The sequence below is a fragment of the Falco biarmicus genome, chromosome 1, assembly GCF_023638135.1.
Source record: "Falco biarmicus isolate bFalBia1 chromosome 1, bFalBia1.pri, whole genome shotgun sequence".
NCBI classification, from domain to species: domain Eukaryota; kingdom Metazoa; phylum Chordata; class Aves; order Falconiformes; family Falconidae; genus Falco; species Falco biarmicus.
In genome coordinates, this window is record NC_079288.1 from 69,842,445 (window position 1) to 69,861,754 (window position 19,310).

Below are 19,310 nucleotides of genomic sequence, written 5' to 3' on the forward strand. Positions count from 1 at the left end.
AGTCTTAACAAGCATCCTTTTAGCATACGCTATATGCTACAAATTCATATTCTCTCTAGCATCTTTTGTCCACTGTTCCTAAAGAACACTTCTGCACTGCAGCTTCCTTTCCTTATCCTGGAGGCAGAAGTCCTTAGCCAGCCTTCTCAGAACTACATTTGCATATCCATAGTAAAATATACACCACTTTTCCATTCCTGCTAAGCAAATGTTACTCTAGTTATTCAATAATAAAAAAGATCAACTGCTCCATTTTCAGGATGGAAAATACTTACTTTCTTCCTGCATCCGTGCTAAAATTTGCACGTCCGTAACATCATTTAGCTTGTAGTTAGACCCAATAGAGTCTTCATCCATCTCTGATGCACTTAATTCACTGTCCAAAGAGGACTGTGGACTTAGTGGAGGATTTCTATCTGCTGAACTTTTAAGATAACCTATAGAAAGAAAAAAAATAGGGTATGTTAACAAAGGAAAAGAAAAAGGCAAGCTGTATTTCCTTTCCCAGTAGAAGGACCACTGATCCGAAAACACGTTATGATAGAGACATTGAGTCTGGCAGACTTTTAAACATTTGACTGCGAACCTAGGCTGAAAATATAATTTACACAAGCAGAGCTTGGCCAGTACCAGGTTTCAATTGCTATGAATTTTGCACAGCTCTTACAGACAGAGCAACTGTACCATTTGTGCTTCTGTTCTTGCCTCTGCACACAACCTTGTAAGGTATGTTTGACTATATCTATCTTGACAAGAAGGACTTGCTGATCCAATCCATATTGCTTCAGTTTGGAATGCTTAAAGTAAAGTTTATCTGAAAATACTACCTGTTCTATGTAAACACCTTTGCCAAACTATAACATACGAGAAAAACTCTTCCCATTTGCTGCCTTCTGGGTGACACGCCATTGCCAGTTACATTTCATGTCTCTGTGTGGCAGGCAGATACAGCACTGTAGCACACAATGCACAGCAGAGCTACATAGATTAAAACAAAGCATGAGTAATGGCTCTGGTGAATATACTGCAGTGCAGGCTTCTCTTTACAAGTCTACTGAGAACTACAGATAGTTGGATTGTCAGTGCAACGTTTTTTCATCTTCCCTGCAAGCTAACTTGAGTTGAAGTTTATATACACTAAGCCAACCCTGATTTCAGAGTAGAGGTATGTTCAAGGCATCATTTCTCTGATGCAACGAAAGTGTCTTATGCTGCAGAATAACGGCAGAAAACATTGCCAGGAGTTAGCGTTTACACTGACGACTGCAAAGCCTCATGGAATACCTTTAATTAAAATACATGCTTCTTCCTTAGATTATATTGTTCACATCTCAGAGGTACTGAGGGACACACTGCATACCCAGTGTTCCAGTTAATAAGCAACACGGGAGTTGCAAAGACTTTACAACTACCTGTAACACATAACCTTTAAACACCTACCATGCAGTTTGCATCCCAGTCAATTACAGGCCAATTCTAGAAGCCACTTACTTATGCTGGGATTACCCCACAGAACTAACACTATGTACTTTGATCTGACCACTAATATGCATCAGTGATTTTAGGGACATGAACATCCAGAACAAACATTTTAAATCTACCTTATGCCAAAAAGTCTGTAAAAAGTGCTTCCTAAAAAGCTTAAAATACTGCACGACGCAAACATTCTACAAAAGAGGGACAAGGTTTTGGCGTCTGTCTTACTCTAGTTCAGTGTTATTGTCATCTCTTTCAGAGTCTTTGTGAAAGGAAGAGGAGGAAGAAGAAACCAGACACACACACACACTTACCTGAGGTACCAGCAGGCATGAGCTGTTTCACTAAAGCAGATTTCACTGGTGTTGAGGAGGGAGAGTTGAAACCACTGCTGTAGGGGCTACTAGTATTTGGACTATAGGAACTCGCATAACTGACTGCACTGAAAGGGCTGCTATACAAACTCTGTCTCTTGAGAGCTGTACAAAAGAGAAGAAAAGCGACAAATTATACTGAAGGAGCAAATGAAAAATGAATACAATACTATATGATATCTTCAGTGTGATTTCTGTACAATTCAAGCAGAACATTTCAGTCACTGAGAAGTTTGTCAACTGATTTATTCATCTCCTAGATACAACTATACTGTGGAAGGAGTGGGAGAAGGCAAGACAAGATAGCGACAGATGTTTTCCTTGTAAAAATCAGATCCAAGATCACTATAACTGATCTCTTCAAGATGTTCAGTGTAGGCGTTGGGAAGGAGGAACGAAGCAACTCAAAAGACACTAGTAGCAAAGCTATGCTAACATACACCCTATGCACAATTATGTACAAACCAGAGCACACTATTAAGTCTAGTTCTCCAGAGTTCACAGACCTGTCTAGGTCACACAATACTTCAACAGTAACTCCAAGACAGGCACCACAGAACTGGGCAATACCACCTACAAAATTCCCCAAAGCATATGCTAAAATGAAAACCATTAAACATGGCAAATGCTTCGTGTTTGTACTTCTGGGTACCGTGAACCTACAGGGCACAATAAAGCAAACTGACTGTAAGATTATTCCCTTCTGTATACCTCCTGCTCTAATGCTTTGGGATTTCTAGGTCCATGGGCTTCAAACCCACATACAATACAAGAGCTAAAACGGGGTATTTTCCTTTGCTATTTATTGTAAATATTTCTATGCTAAATTTTCAGATTACATGGCAAACAGTTTCAGTATGATACTGCAATTCCCCTAGTTGCCAGTGTATGATTTGTACAGTTATTTACATGACTATTCTGTTCAGAAATTTACACTTCATTTTAATATAATAGAAAATGAAACTTCAGTGGGGGAAGTGGGAACCAAAGGAAATTTGGTCACTTTTGGTAAAATTAGTTCCTTCATTACTGGAAATATTTTATGCCAAACAGAACTAACTGTATTTTAACAAAGAACAAATTAGGATTGCAAGACATTAAACTGAAAGCTAGAGATCCCAACCTTATGATGTGTAAACCTAGATTAGATTTAAGTTGCAGCCCACCTAGCTGCTAGAAACTAAACTAAGGCACAACAGTATTGAAAGTATGCATATATATTATAAACTGACAAGAACAGGCCAGGCAAACGTACGGCCATACACTCAAGCTGTTCTAAAGAAAAAAAGCAGAGATGTAGCTATTCAAAGAATATTGTGTGACATTTAATACTGAAAAGGGCTTCAACTAGTGTAGTAGTAATTAGGCTACCAGTAGTAGCGCACAAAAAAAGGGGAAGGAACTAAAATAATGTGTTTATTAAAAATGCTTTTAATTGGTGTAAGTTGTTGGGGGGAGGGTTTAGGTTGTTGCAGGTTGTTTTGTTTGTTTGGTGGTGGTGCTTTTTTTTTTTTTTTTAAAACACTTACACATTACAAGAAGCCAAAAGAGACTACAGTTGCATGAAATGCTGCTTTCAGGAGCAAAGCCTGCTTCAGCTCCTCCTCCCACTCCACTCTTTGTCACTACCTCCTCAGTTGTTCAGTACAAGCAATGGCAGGGCTGCACTATTATCTAGCCTACTAAAGTGGATTTAGGTTAAAAACATCTACAGTGTTCAGTATTTTAACTAACTGTATCAGTGAACTAGTTTAGTAAGGCCCAAAAAAACTTTATCATCTATATGGACGGCACAATGCAGCACAAAGGCAGAAGCAGCAGAAATGGAAAGTTGACTTTGCAGCAGATTCTTTATGTAAAGGACCTCATGTGAAGATCCCTTCTGGAGTCGAAACTGATTAATGTTACTAGTGTTTTCATTAGAGTGAAAAGACAGTCATAGATAGAGGATGGAAAGTTTATATTCCACCTTTCACTGCAAGTCTTAAGTGACATGCACTGATTTCAGCAAGTAGTGAATTCAATGAATTCCAGCAAGTATTCTTGTATTCTAGTTTGAGTGACTGAAGGGAAAACTCCATTTTATTACAAAGCTCAGCTAGCAAAACCAGTAATTACAAGCTGGTTGTATTCTAGTTGACTTTGAGAAACTCCTTTGACAGTAAGTTGTTCTAGCTTTCACACAGGAACCCCAAAGCATCTATTACAACCAAATCTTTGTTGCCATGCCAAAAAAATTACTTTTCATCTCCAGCTGAAAATGACAGTAAAAACCCTTAAAATATAAGTCTGCATGAGTTTGCTGTTTCATACTTACAACAATTATTTTAAAATATTAACCCCAAATTAGAAAACAATTGCACTACTGTATAACATTAAAAACAGGCTTTTTGTACGTATCCATAATGATACAAAACATATGATCACATACAGATTTCTTTAGATGAAAGAAAGCATACTTCTGTTACATATAAAAAGTATGCTTTGGAACATAACGACACTTTGTATGGTACAGCAGTTTTCATGCTAGCTAACGTGAACTTCTGCATTCCTTAGCACTGTGTATTTCCCAAAGAAAAAAAGCTGGATTCAAAACATTTTTCTGGCCTAGAATTTCTAAAGTTTTTCCAACAGAGATTTCTGCAACTTAGGAAGATATTAGTATTTTTACAACTAGAGACAGGGTTTTTATTAGGAGTGTCAGACAACATTAGTAAGACTTAACTCATTTTAACATTAAAATCATGCTATATTCGATGAAACATTGGCTTACGCAAGATTACACAGTAGCTTTCAAAACATCAGAGGGGAGGGTTAACGCTCAACGTTTTTATTTTAAGTTTTCTTTTATAGCATTCAGAAACAGTATATACCATCTAATTTATTTTAGTCAACATTTTATTAAATTGGTCTTGAATCTCTCTTTTGCTCTAGAGAATAGGAAAATTTGAGTGCAAAACACTCATGCTTAGGTAGTTTAGAAGATCTACCGTATGAACCCAGTGCAGTTTTTCCAGCTAGAGCGCTGATATTTTTTGTTACGATTAATTGACAAATTTATTCTAATAGTCCCTGTAGTAATTAAAAATAATCATTAGCAAAGTCTATCACTGAGACCAAAGTTAACTAAATTTGGTTTTGAACAAGCTCAATGCTTGACTGAAAAGTCAAGCTCACTCAGCATGGAAAATTTGAGGTTTTAACACATACAGCCACACAGTTCTCCTACCAGCTATAAAAATGCTGCCTCAGTAAGAACAGCACTACAACCAAAGTTACTCTTTTCTAATTCTATGCAACTACATCTTAAGAAAGCATCACTTTGAGAAATTCTTCTGCCTAGTACTTCTCTGCTCCTGCAGCTGCTTTCTTGATGTGCTCTACCCCATATGATTTTAGACCACCACATGGAAGAAGCCGTGGTTTCCAGACAACATGAAATGCGCTCTTGCACTTTTCACCAGGGACTTGAAGCTAAGAGAGGTCTTTGCACCAGAATATACCTGAAGTTCCCTCTAGTCTGAATATGCTTCTAACACTGAACCGAACCTGCCCAGCAATTGTAAACATGAGCTAACTAGGGCCAAGGCACTGTGCATCCTGCATTCTCAGTAACCACCCACAGTCACACAGAACTGAAAGCTATTCTTCAGTCCTTCATTATCACGCAATGGAAAAGGTTACTTTTTAAGAAGGAAGAGGAAAAGGCAGAATACAAGCATGTATTTGAGACTGAGAAACAGCAGAAAGATGTTACATTAGAAAGACATTACAACAGCAACTGACAAAGAAAATAGTCAAGGCAAAAGAAACATCAACAAGGACTCAGGAGAGAATGTAACAGTAGTATAAAAAGCCTTTCACTGAGACTGGAACTGAAATTGACAAACTGAACCAGTAACTAGTAATAGGTTATGCGATGCGTCCATGAGGTACAAGCACTATGTATTTTACTATGTAAAATACAAACCTCAAGATATTCTAGAAGTTGCAGGGTAGGAAACAGACAGAAGGTTACAAGTGGCACGACTTGCCTTAGCCAGTGGAGCTTCCTGCTACCCTATAGCTGTAAATAGGCTGGTTGTTCTAAAGCACAATTTTCTTTTTGTTACAAATTCATTCTTCCATGCAATCTGCTCCAACCAGCAGTATTAGTGCCCATCTCTTGTACCACTATTTTTTCCTATTATTACTATAGATGAATTTTGGTATTCTTGCAAGTTATCACTGCCAGAGGCAGATTCTCAGGTCTATGGAAAAAAAAAAACCCCAAATAGGTAGAGTTGCCTAGACACATCATTTGAATAACCAAACTTTCAAGTTTGTCCATTTCATAGGGAAGCTTCCTGCCATTCTATTTCAACTACAACTGAATTTTTAAAGATATGCTAAAAGGTAACAGAATTTGTGGTACTTCTGGAAGATTCAAAACAACTCCGTTTTGAAAAGAAGTTAAAATGAAGAGAATTGTTCATGCTTAACCTAACTGCTATCCAGTGCTAAATACAGAGTAGTATTCAGATTACCAAACTTGTATCATCATTCATAAATCCTTGTGATCTAGGTACTTTTCACTGTTTAGAATTTCAGTCTTTTGCCTGTAGCAAGCTACGCGTCATATTAACTGTTCAGAAAAATAATCAGAGACATTTGTCAAGACAGCATACACAAAGCACAAGAAACTGGGGAAGATGAAAGGTGACTCATACTCAAGGCACTTCCATCATTATGCCCACAATTTTTCTAAGAATAAGAAATGGACTCTTCATGTGATCTACCAGCAATGTTTTCAAATTTTATTAAGAATGCTTTTAGTACAAACCAGAAGAAAGACTGAATTGCTCCAGAAAAAAAATCCAAGAAGAGGAGAAAAAGTTACAGTCAAACTCAGCACAAAGTTTATGTATAACCATGTAAAGGAGCTGGTAGTTCAGAACACTCCTGGAACTGCACGTTTGCATATTCTTAGCTCAAATCCAGCCATTCTGCTAATTCCTGAAGATAAGTTTTAAAAAAACAGATCACACACAGTGCAAAACTGCAAAAAGATGGAAATACAGGGAGAGAACAGATATTAATAGCACAAAATAAAGTTATATCTCAGCATAACATTTTTAAAAAGGCTCTAAGAAAGAAATTAAAATAAAGCAAGAAACCAGCCAGCCAGAGATTTCTAATCTGCCCTTCAGCATTTAGCTGCTGGTTTGACATCAAAAAGACTGGGAATAAAAGGGTGAAGAATGTGGGCTGAATTTCATCCTCACAGGGCGAAATACTCAGTTCTTCTCCAGTTTTGAATATAACAGACTAATTTGTATCAAGGAAGAATCACAAACTTTTTTTTAATCTGGCTGCAATAAGATCTTAAGTTACTGGGGATGGGAGGAAATCAATATTACCTCCCCAAAGTATTCAAGAACTTCAGCCTCTATTTCCTTAGATGAAATAAAATAGCTCATCTAGCAGAAAACTTAAGTCCTGTGTTAGCATGCTGACAAGCACCTAATTACAGTAGTTTAACACAGGCTTCTATTTCAAAAGACAGACACGAAAACCTTCAAGTTAAGGGCACTGTTTCTTTCTGAGAACTTCTGACCAAATTGTAGCTATGTAGGTAGTATAAACTCTGAAATCATGACTGATGGTCTAATGCTTCCTTTCATTTTATTCATACAGTCCAGAAAGTGAGTAGAATGAATTACTGTTTGCAAGCCATAATGAAAACCTAAGAAAGAATTAACTGCTGCATCTCACCCTCTTATCTCATAACTATCAACTAATTCTGATTCTGTTTCAGAATAAATATGTACAACTTAGTGGCGTTAGTATGCAGGAACTCACCTGACATTGTCTGTTCCAGCCTGTGGATCAGTGACTTCTTCGCACATTCAACATCAGGACTTGGGTAATCCAACACCTGCCTGCACCAAACTAATGGACTGACACATTTTTGCACTGGAGTGAGTTTCTTCTTTGGGGACATATATAACCTGAAAAGGGGGAAAAGAAAATAAAAGTCTATGCAGACAGACAAAATGAGCATAAGATCAGGCATGTAACAAAATACCACATACTACGCCATTCATATTTTTATAGTGTATCTACAGTACAATCCCAAAACATAAAGAAAGCACAAGTTTTACCTTTAACTATTTTGGATACAGTATAATAGTGATAGCATATGGCTATCCGAGAACTTCTGGCAAGAAGTGATGCCAGGGAAAAAAAAAAAAAAAGTCTTCACTTTTCAAACATTAACTATATGGACAATTTCACTATGACACTTAAGTGTACAAATCCAGATTGGTATTTTCAGATTTAAGTAACAGTCATCTGAAAGAAGGAAATAAAGCACTACGCAATATGCAACTGTTGTTTTCTTAAACAAAAAGATGTAGCAAGTAATAAGCACCTTAACAGCCAAGGAACAGCACTAACGTACATAGAACACAACTACCATCTCAGCAGCCTTGAACAATAAACATTTTATATTTATTTATAATTTGTTTCCTAGCACCTGATCCTTTAGTTTTCCTCTGAACACGGAACAAAGAGACTATCTCTGTCCTAAAGGATCTCAAGCGTTAAAAACAAGGAACAAGAGATAATGCACAGAGGGAAACAATGAGATCATATTGTTCTGCAGGACATGCTGAGGCCTTTGCCTGTCAGCATCTCCATTCATTTATTTTAACATCAGCATTCCACGACTGAAGGAAGAAGTATTCCAGTTTAAAGGCTCTAGAAATTTAGCTGAAAATTTCTCCTCCCCCAACAAACAGATTGAAGTCATGAACAATCACACTCTCAAAATAGGGATATTTAAGCTTTATCTTTGGGCTAGAACCAAACTTGGAAATGTGGTTCAACAAAAGACAACAGTGAACTACAAGATCTTACAGCTCTAACTAGCGCTTACACATATGTAGAAACAGTTAAACGAGTGTTTCTTCTAGGAATTATGACAGACTTCATACTCCATGTGAATATGGTTGTATGCCACACACTGTAACTTAGGAACATTTGACAGCCTGATCAGTCACGCTTCCACACAAAACAGACAGGAAAAATTCTTGTTTCCTTTATGCCAATGACATTAGCAACACCAGTTATTTCCCACAGCTTCTCTCTTTACAAGATTATTAGCTGATCCTTCCTCTGTAATTCCAGAACTTGAACTCAGTTTGTTTTATAAACAGCTTTAAAAGTTTTTTTTTTAATTACTACCCTTCAAGGTCACTTCTTACAAAAGCTTCTCAAGAAGTAGGCTTATAAACCACTGCAAATATCGCACCCAAAACACCACTTTGTTTCGAGCATGCCTGAAACACTCTTCCTTCAAACACTGAAATTAGAAAGCTACGTTTGCAAATGCAGGAGAAAGGATTTTCATTAGCTACCAGGTTTTCAAATGTGACAATGCAAATAGCCACTGCCACATACTACAGTGCATGTGGCTTACGATCTGGCCAGTACCATGCTGGTTGTTAAAAATGATTTTGTAGAAACCCTTAACAATCTTCACAGGCACTCTGCCCACAAGAAAAGCTAAGAGCCCATCACATATTTATAGCCCTAAAGATCCTTAGAAAGCACAAGGATCACTCAATTTTTACAGTAAATTACACAAACTGCTGTACTTCCTGTGATTATCTCCATATAGTTAAAAGTAACGTGTAACATTTACTAGCTCTCCAACACTTCAAATTTACTGTCATCTTAGCATTCACGTGCCTGTTCTCTTTTCTGTCCTAAGGTATGTTTACACACTACAAACATGTCAAAGGCAACTTTTGTGCTCTACAGGCTAGACTCACTCCTAGAAAGTATGCTCTCCGGATAGCTGGCATGCTTTGCTGTGTTTGAGAAGTTCCATGCGCATTTGAAGTGTTTACAGTGATACTCGGTATAACAAACAAGAAATTAAAGTGCATGTCCTCTTTGACAGACACACAAAAAGGGTATATTCACCCAACCTAGAAGACCAATTAAAAATGCTACCTGATATTTTAAGCTCCAACACTTTTTTCTGCAATTTCCAATTATTGCATTTGTTTCACAAGTAGTTTATTTGCTGAAGCAATCCAGGCTCACACTGTTCCCGCTTCTCCATCTCCCTTTCTAACCAAACATACTGCAGATTCTCCCACCTCTTTCCAGTTAACTGTTTCTCATTTAACAGCTGTTGTTTCACACCTTACATTTCAAGAAAAGACAGAACTCCAGAATATACATATTTCATACAACTGCACTACTTCATGACAAACACATGTACGTTATGCAGTAACACAATGGCTTTTTCAGAACAGTTTCTTGCACATCATGCAGTTATGAATTCTCATTATTTTAAAGCAGTGATTCTAATTTCACATCTGGCAGAACAGCCAATCTCAAATTTTGAAATTGGCTTTTAGTTGCTTTGCTTAATTTGGATTAAAACAAAAGTAAGACCAAGGGCAAGGCTAAGAATCAAAGTGATGTTTCCACTACTACTTCCTCGCTTCCCAACAGCTAGAAGGGAACAAAAAGAACAGAAAGGAGCCTATGAAACACGTGCAAACAAATTCACATAGGTAAGTGATCTTTGTCAAACTATTAACTCAAAAGATACAGGCCCTCCTTAGCTGAAGACTCTTTCCCACTTGTACCTGTTAATGCATTCCACAGCAATGCAACAGCACTGATTGGCAGCACAGCAACTTCAAGATTAAAGATCATACATAATAAATCACCTTCTCAAAAGAGGAAGTTGAAAACTATTAAGGAAGCTGACAGCTTACAGTTACCACCCCTACTACAAATGTTAGCTAGAAATCTACACTTCAATTTCTCCACAAGAGAGAAAAGACTAATTCAGTGACACAAGGTCAAATAAAAGAAAATGGTATATAAAAAGAAGCTCAGGAGCTCTGATCTATTTTGAAACAGCATTAAGAAGCCCAGACACCGTGATTGCACTGCACACAGTAATACCCCCCTTCCTTCAGCTGTCACGAATCAACTATGCCACAGCAGCGCCAATCTGGAGTTGAAAGCAGCCAGGGGCTCTACTGACTAGTTCCAGGAAGAGCCAGCACAGAAAGGGAGAGCTTTCGACTACTGTCACTACAGGCATGGTGTTACCCTGGAACATCAGCCAAACGGGGCAAGCTATAGCACATTGCACTGGGACACAGCCCAGTCAGAAAAACACTGAGGTAGAAAGAGTATCTACGTAGGGATTACCTCACCTGAGGAACACCTCCCAGTACATTAAAATACAAGAGGCTAGTTGCCACTAGCATGAAACCAGAAGCCAAGATTCTAATCAGGAAGAGTCTTTTTGTATCAAAATCCTTCCACTGCACGGTACAATAAGGGGAAAACATGCAGATGAACATGAAGTCACAGATCTGAATTAGAAAGATGGCAGCAAGTGGAAGGAACCCGAGTTAGAGCTTGTTTAATTTAGGTACATTAAGTGGAAAATAGCAAGTACAATAGCAGCAATGAAGTAAGAGAATGGACAAAACATTATGCAGGCAAAAGCAGGATCAAGAAAGCAAAGTGAAGAGCTGAAGAGCAGATTGCGGGGGGGGGGGGGGGGGGGGGGAGGAGGAATGTAACAACAGATCAGTATCAGTAAGAAATTCCCCTAAAATACAGAAGGGAAATTCCACAACAAAAAGCTACTAAAATTAAATAAATCAGGATACAATAATACTGGGCAGTCTTGAAAACAGACAATTTAGAACACAAGTGTCAATTTAAACTCTTTTAGATCGATCTAAAACTTTGAGGAGATCCTATTTGGAGCAGTTCAAGTTAAAATTTAAGATGGATTTTGAATACACAGCTACAGGTCAAGATTTGAGAAGAATCTCTGGTTGTAAAGAAAAAATAATCCCAAAACACAAGTGACACTGCTGCACATGTCTGGCCCACAGATTTCCTCTTGCCTCCTCCCCCACCCCTGCAAAGTTCCTATCCTGCAGTTGTAACTGACAGACACGTTGCTCAGCCTGTAATTACAGATTTAACGAAGTGCTTCCTGGTTCCGAGATGCACAAGTTACAGCAAACTCCAGGTCACCCAAAAATAAGATAGGAATACAACAAAAATGCTTTGACAATCTCATTAAACCTTCAGCAGCACATCTGAACTACATGATGTGATTTTCAAGTAGAATTGAGGGGATTCACAAAGGCTGCAAAATGCAATTGGGAACAAACAACTACCTTCCTGTCACCAGCAATTCAAGGTAGTTAACCGTGCCCTGGCTAGTTGCTGGAAATTATAGTCATTATTCACTTCCTCATCTCAAAAGAACATATTGCTGTCTGAAAGGGATGTAGCATGGGAAACAGGGCCTTCAAAAGCTTTAAAGACTACTGTAACAACATCATGTAGCTTCCCTATAACTATTAACACTAACTCTGTATAACTGTGCACCAAGAAGCTTTTCAGAATTAATTTGTTAGAGCATATATGCTCTAACGTTGTATTGTTAATACTTAAATAGAACAGAGAACAGTTGAGAAATTTTGTACCCTACTATACGTGTTCCAAAATAAAATTCTGCTTAATGCCTAGGCTCTACCAACACCTACAAGAATTAGAAATGTGAATCATGTCGAAACAGACATGATTATGAAGTAAATTTCAGGAATACCATTAAGGCAATAAAGGAATTTCGTATCAAAGCTTTCAGGACATCCAAGTATCAACCATGTTTAAAAGTCATAAGTATCACACAAGAAGCTAAAAATGGAAAAAAGTTCTTCCACAGGACTCTTCCTCCAGTCCTCAAATACGTTTCACAACAAACATGGGTATCTCAAAGACAAAGTCAAATGGAATATTATTTGACATAAGTAGTTTCACTTGAAAAACTAGTAACTTCTGCAATCCGTAGTTCTCCCACATGCTTCTTTTCACATTATCTTCCTAGTTTGAGGAGACGTTATCTGAAATTGGTTAAAACCCAGCAACTTTAAATCTGATTGACATTTAATCCACCACAAAATGAAAAGCATCAATTTCTCTTTTACTTAGGTCACAGGGCAGCAATTGATCAGAAGCTGTCCAGTTTCCAAGAAACCTAAACCACATTAATACAATGAAATTTCAGCTGTTGAACAGGAAATACTACAATGTAATTACAGCAGTGGGATTTCATTCAGGTACGGCTCTATCCTAGAACACTCACCCTATACTTCACTAGCTCACTATGGCAAACTTTAGGGTTCCAAAACAATGTTGGTGCTCAAGGGACATCAGGCAACATGAGACGAAAGACAACCATTACAGATGACAATCAAATTTTCATCCTCTATATTTCAGAACAGCCACTTAGCCATCTAACCAGAATGGATGGCCAGAACAGAAGCCTAAACTACTACAAATAGGTGCCAATTTAATAGAAATAGCTGCTGAGTGAGTGCGTTTAATAGGAAAAGTACGTGCCTTCTGCTTTAACAGGATACACAACCAATCTGACTTCTTAAAAAACACTGAAAATGTTACTTTGAACTATTAAGATTATATACAACCCACCAATAATTTCAATTTAAACACACAAGTTAACTGCCTTCTGTTTGTAAATTAAGTCAGTCAGCTGTTAGCTATTTCAGCCGCATCAAGGAGAAAACATTCATAAGCGCTAGGGTAGCTTTTCTAGTACTGTCATTTAAAGAAGACACAACTGTTCTGAAGCTTGCTGAGCAATTACACTTACAAAATAGATATGCAGCAAGTTCTATACTATTTTATGCATGTACTGCACATACATTTTGAAGAATAAAAGCACTGTTTCACTCACATTCAAAAGAAAGCTTCTCGGAAAGCTTAGATAAGTGACCATGTAACAAGTTACCACAAAGCAAGTTACAGCAGATTCACAACACATTAACTAATCTACAGTAATTAGCCACGTGTGCACATTTATTCTGCAATAAACTCAAGACAGCTCACTTAAAAAGAAGCATAGCAAGTCACCTTGCGTACTGTTACCAAGTTGTCTCAAACGTGCAACACATCCACACCCAACCTAACCAAGCAAGTCAGGCAAGGAGTGGTACACCATATCCCAACTCTCAAGATTTCTCCACTCTGGTCCCCTCTCCTACCCTTTCGTCTTTTTAATTAACTTTAAAAGACCTGTTCAGATTTACATTTTTTCAATTGTCAATTTGATCCAAACTGGTTCAAAAACAGCTAAATAGAAACACCCACAGAACAGATTACCAAAGTCAATGGTAACTTCTTGAGGAAGTAATTAGCAGGTCTAAAGCAAAGTCTCCATGAACTAGGTACAGCTCAGTACTGTGTCCATGTGCGTATGTGCCTGCTTGCAACCTTCAGTACCCTATTAGGAAGCAAGCTGCAGCACATTAAACAGGATTCAGAAGCATATGGCCAAGAACTCCATCTAAATTCACCGAAATATTTTTAGTAATTTACCATATGATTTGAAGATTGTCTCATGTGCTAAACTGTTCAAAACTGAAAACATACCTGGATTTAACTAACCACAGCGAAGAAAAACATGGAGTCCCAAAGTTCATTAATACTGCAATGCTGTTTTAATAGCTAATGCTGCTGCTAAAGCAGCAGTATCAAAGTTTTTTTCACTTGTTCGTGATTTAGGCTAGTACTACCTTCTCCTTTCATTTTTCACTTTACACTTCTGCCTTGTGTAAACTTATCTAAAAGCATTTAAAGAATTAAAACCTAAAAATGAGCTGAACAACTCCAAAATGTAGATTTAGAAAAAAACATCACATTTCCATATCAATTTCAGTCACAGTATCAACTGATCTAAAATTCATAGCTAAACTTCACAGGCACTAGTCTCGTGTGAGCATTAAGTGTAAAGCAATATAATTTTAGCAGTGAAGAAAACTATTTCTTCTGCTATTACAAGGCTGCAGACAATTTCATAATGAGGTATATGAATACATGGACTGAAAAAATGCCTGTATTACAGAAAGCAGAGAGAACAGAGATAACCAGCACCCTGCATCATCTATTATTTCCCAGAGCAAGGTCCTTCTGAAATCAAAAGTAAAGACAATTCTAAGCTTCTCCACATAGACAATCAAAACAGGCAAGATGAATCAATTTTTTATGCACAAACTATGATTTACATTTCATTTGTTTCTGTATTAGATTTCCTCAGCTGGTAAGTCATCTTTGATTTCTACAGTGATATAATCCTATAGTTTAAACAGGGTTCTGCATTAAGCAGTAGCGATCCAAATCCGTTCGAACCTGAAAGAGTCCACATGAGGTTTAAATTTTGAGTGACCCTGCATTACTGAAGCCTCAAGAGCAGGATCTTTATGAAACAGTTTAAGAGAAATCCACTTAACTCACATCCATCCCTCCTCTTTTCACAGGCTTGTTTCTTTTTGACTGCTCCACTAGGCCTCTGAAAATTTCCAACCTCATTTACAGCAATAGCCTCCATTCATCAAATGCACAAATACAAAGTCATCATAAGAAAAATCAAAGTCTTCTTAAGAAAAAAAAATGGATTTAGATATCTAGTGCCTCAACAGTTGCATTAAACTGTGTTAAGAAATTCCAGGAGCTTGATTTCCATTTTAATAGGGTAATATGGAAAAAAAAATCATCAATCTAGTCAAATCATATTTAATCATTACATGTATACTAAACTATACCACGAAAAGACAGCTTTTTAATTACATATGTATTTCTTGATATGCATGAGAATAAGTAAATTTTAACAACTGCTCTTTTCTAGATCTACACTTTTGTATACCAATCATTGTCCCATATCTGAGATTGAAAATTAGTATCATAGTTCCTAAAATATTAGGAAGGGAATACAGGCACGTAATAGACTGCATTTAAGTTATGATGTCTTTTAAGGACCGGAACTTGCATAGAAACATGACTGAAGCCACAATAACGACATAAGCAATGTGCCAAACACCTCAAAACGGCAAGAGCAGCAGTCAGCAAACTATGCCACCTGCCCCATGTGCATCCAGAACTGCATATATAAAACCACAGTATTTACACCCTCACTGTCACAGTATGCTGTTGTGACATTAACTTTCATTGAAGAGATGCATTATGTTGTCCATGACTTAGGATTAATATATAAAATGATAACATCTATTGTCACTAGAATTCATGACATCCACAAATTTGCCATCCCACTCCAAGCTTACTGTGCAAATTTAGTCTATTCTACTTCCCTCAAGTGCTATACACCAATAGATTACAAGACATAAACTGAGAAATTAGAGTAGCTGCCTTGCGCATACTCATCATCTGGAAAATGATGCCTTGTGTTAATTTAGTAAACTCATGTTGGATGAGAATAAACTTATGCTCTCATACTTCTCCAGTGGATCAGGCTGGATGTCAGTCAAATGACTTCTCCAAGAAAGTGCATATGCTGTCTCCTCCCTGAGCAACTAAAACATTGGTCATCCATGGAATCATTCCAGGTTTTTAAAAGGTGTTTCTAACTCTTAAAGGCATTTGTTTGTTTTGGCTTTTTAATTTGCCTGTACGTTCACTCCCAAAGACCTTTGTAGGTGAACCTATAACCAGTTCTGTCCCAAGCCAGACTGCTTTTGTTACTTTTCCTCCCTGTACACGCTTCCCTTGCATTTATCTGTTGACACTGTGCTCCTCCCCACTATTCCTCCTGCATTTAACAGTCATAGGAAGCATCAAAAAGACAGCATCATGTTTAGAGAAGGCAAACTGAATCTCAGTAGAAGCTCATCCAAATATAATAAGAGCAAGGCGAACGGCCATCCGCAGGTGTTTCTGCTGGGGCAGCAGGGTAAGTAGTCCACTTAGAGAGGAACACTTAGGGTAAACCGTGGTCCTACACAGCAGTAACTGAAAACACCTAAGGACAACACATTTGCGAGATGAAAGAGTATGTTACATTCCCTGTCTTCACAGCTGAAAGAAATCAAGAACTTAAAATATATTAAGTATAATAGTACTTGCGGCCTAATACTGTGCTACCCCAGAAATTTCCCACAAGTTTCTCAATGCCTCCACGCCACCCGAACTTGCGAAAACACTGACAACTGATTCCCTGGCAGAACGCGAGCCTGCTTTGGTGGCCAAGTGACCCGACGCAATACTCTCACGGCGGCCGAACAAAAGCACAGAGCTGCAGGCCGCCAGGGAGGCGCGAAGCGATGTGCGGAACCAAAGCTGCCCTCCCCGGCAGGCTGCGGCGCCTCTCGGGGGGCGAACCCCTCCAGACTGCCCGGGGGCGAGGCTGCCGCCCCGCACAAAGCCCCGAGCCACCTCCGGCACCAGGCGCGTCCGGAAACGGTCCCTGCCTCCCGGGGACGGCGCGGCAACGGGAGGACGGTGCCTTCCCCCGTCTGCCGGCGGCGGGGGACGGCGGCGAGGAGCTCCCCCACCCCTTCCCCACCCCGGCCGCCTCCTCACCAGCCGGTCTCGTCCTCGTCGCAGCCGGCCAACAGCTCCAGGTCCTCCGGCCTGAGCAGCGCCGCGTCGTCCAGGAGGCCGCTGCCCTCCTCGCCGGGCTCGTCGGGGGGCGGCCGCCGGGCGGCGGCCCTGGGGCTGAGGCAGCGGCCGTCGGGCGAGGAGGCAGCGGGGGGCGACGGGGAGGGCCCGCTGCCCAGCAGGCGCTTGGGGCTGGCGGGGGCGGCGGGCAAGGCGCTGTGGCGGCTGCGGAGCTGCTCGTTCTGCTTCTCCAGCTTCTTCACCAGCTCCTGCAGCTTCCGCACCTCCGCGTCCGCGTTCACGCCCGAGCCGACGTCCTCCATGGCGCCGGCCGGCAGACGGGCGGCTGCGCGGGGAAGAGCGGCCGCGCCGCCCCGTCTACATGGCCGGGCGGCCCACGCCGGGGGAGGGCTGGGGCGGGGCAGAGCGGGGCGGGCCGCGGGCGCTGCTAGTCCCGCCGCCACCGCCTCAGCAGCGCCAGCGGCTGGGGAGGGAAGGGGCGGAAGACGCACATCCGGCCGCCGCCGCCATCTTACCGCCTCCCCGGGCCCGCTCCCCCGCCCGACGTCCTGTGCGTCACCCGGAAGCGTCGCCGCTCGCTCCTCCCCGGTTGGGGCGGGGCGGGGTGGGGGCGGGCGCGGGGCGCGCGTGCTCTGCTGCTCGCGGTCCCGTCAGGGGAGGCTGGGCCTGAGGGGTTCCCTCGGCAGCCCCGCTCCGGAGAGGGCGGCCTGGGCAGGCCTGGCTTCCCCTTCCGTGCCGTCCCGCCCCGTCTCTTGAGGGCCACAGGTCCCAGGGTTGTATGGGAAGCCCCGGGACACCTTCTTCAAACGCTCGAATCCTCTAAAGGCGTGTGAGGTGTGCCTCTGGTCCAAGGCCCTTGCCATGGTCTTGGGCCCTCAGTGTGTGACAGGCGCATGAATTGTTCCCTGAATATCACTTGACCCTTTCAGGTTGTGTAAATATTTATAAATACAGAAAGTGACATGAAATTGCCATCTACAAGAAGACACTTAGCGCCTTTAGGTTTAAGGAATTAGTTGGGCTTGGGGGTTTGTGTCTTCAAACTTAAATCTGCTGGCGTCATAGGGATGCTTTGGCCCCTGCTTCCCCATGCCACTGTGCGACAGTGCCCTTACTGCCATCCCTGCACCATTATTGTCCTCTTTCCAAGCTCCATCTACTCAACAGCTTCGCTTCAGAGCCTGCATTTGCTGGGGAGGGGAAGAACACCAGCAGGTGGGCTGGAGGAGGACTGGAGTCTGCAGGGAAAGATGCTGCAGAGAGGAGGAGCATTTACCAGGCTCAGGGAGGGAAGAAGGGAAACAAGACCGGGGTGCTCAGACTGTGGGGTGTGCTGAGAAGGTGCAAAGTTTGGGGGGCAGTAACTGCCATGCGAATGCGTTTGGGTTGTGTTGGGTATGGTGCATGGACTGCTGGGGTGTTGAGGCTGCCAGACACAAGTCTACAGCATTCTTGTGTATGGGGACAAGGATGCGGTTGCTTCCTTGCCTTATGCAATACTCTCCCCTTACACATTCAAAGATTACATTAGCTTTTCATGTGCAGCATTATTTGAGAGTTTATGTTGGGATGGTTATCCACTGTTACTCTTGGGTCCTTGCCGGAATCCAGGCCTTTGATCCATAAATACAATTTATGTCATTGTTTCCTCCAAACCAATATCACCTTAGGTGTTTAACTGTATTAAAATACTTCTGGGCTGGTATCTTTTAATAAAGCAATTTTAATTACTCTTAAGGTAATGTCTTCATTATCTGCTAGCAGAACAAACTTTTCATCATCAGCAGCAAACTTTACAACAGATTTTGTATAACTGTCATTAACTATAAAACTATTAAACCATTTTGGCCCATGAGCTGAGACCTTTGGGACCCTGCTCACTGATACCACATTAATAACCATCAATGTCAACCCTTGGAGACTGGTCTGTAAACCAGTTTGTAAATCCAGCTCATTATCTCTTAAGTCTCTACCAAGTCAAGTGCC

General features: G+C 40.6%; 1 protein-coding gene across 2 annotated transcripts in view; it reads right to left on the reverse strand.

The window, feature by feature from the left end:
* Positions 1-17,844, reverse strand: part of SLAIN2 (SLAIN motif family member 2) — a 34,496-nt gene extending 16,652 nt beyond the window's left edge. The window contains exons 1-4 of one of the 2 annotated variants that reach the window (XM_056336899.1): positions 17,286-17,844; positions 7,692-7,840; positions 1,791-1,955; positions 276-437 (exon numbers count right to left, since the gene is read on the reverse strand). In XM_056336899.1, the coding sequence (XP_056192874.1) occupies positions 276-437; positions 1,791-1,955; positions 7,692-7,840; positions 17,286-17,626 (817 nt within the window). In that variant the 5' untranslated portion in view covers positions 17,627-17,844. The remainder of the gene's footprint in view (positions 1-275; positions 438-1,790; positions 1,956-7,691; positions 7,841-17,285) is intronic. The other variant, XM_056336907.1, reaches the window with a different exon arrangement.
* Positions 17,845-19,310: the final 1,466 nt, after the last annotated feature.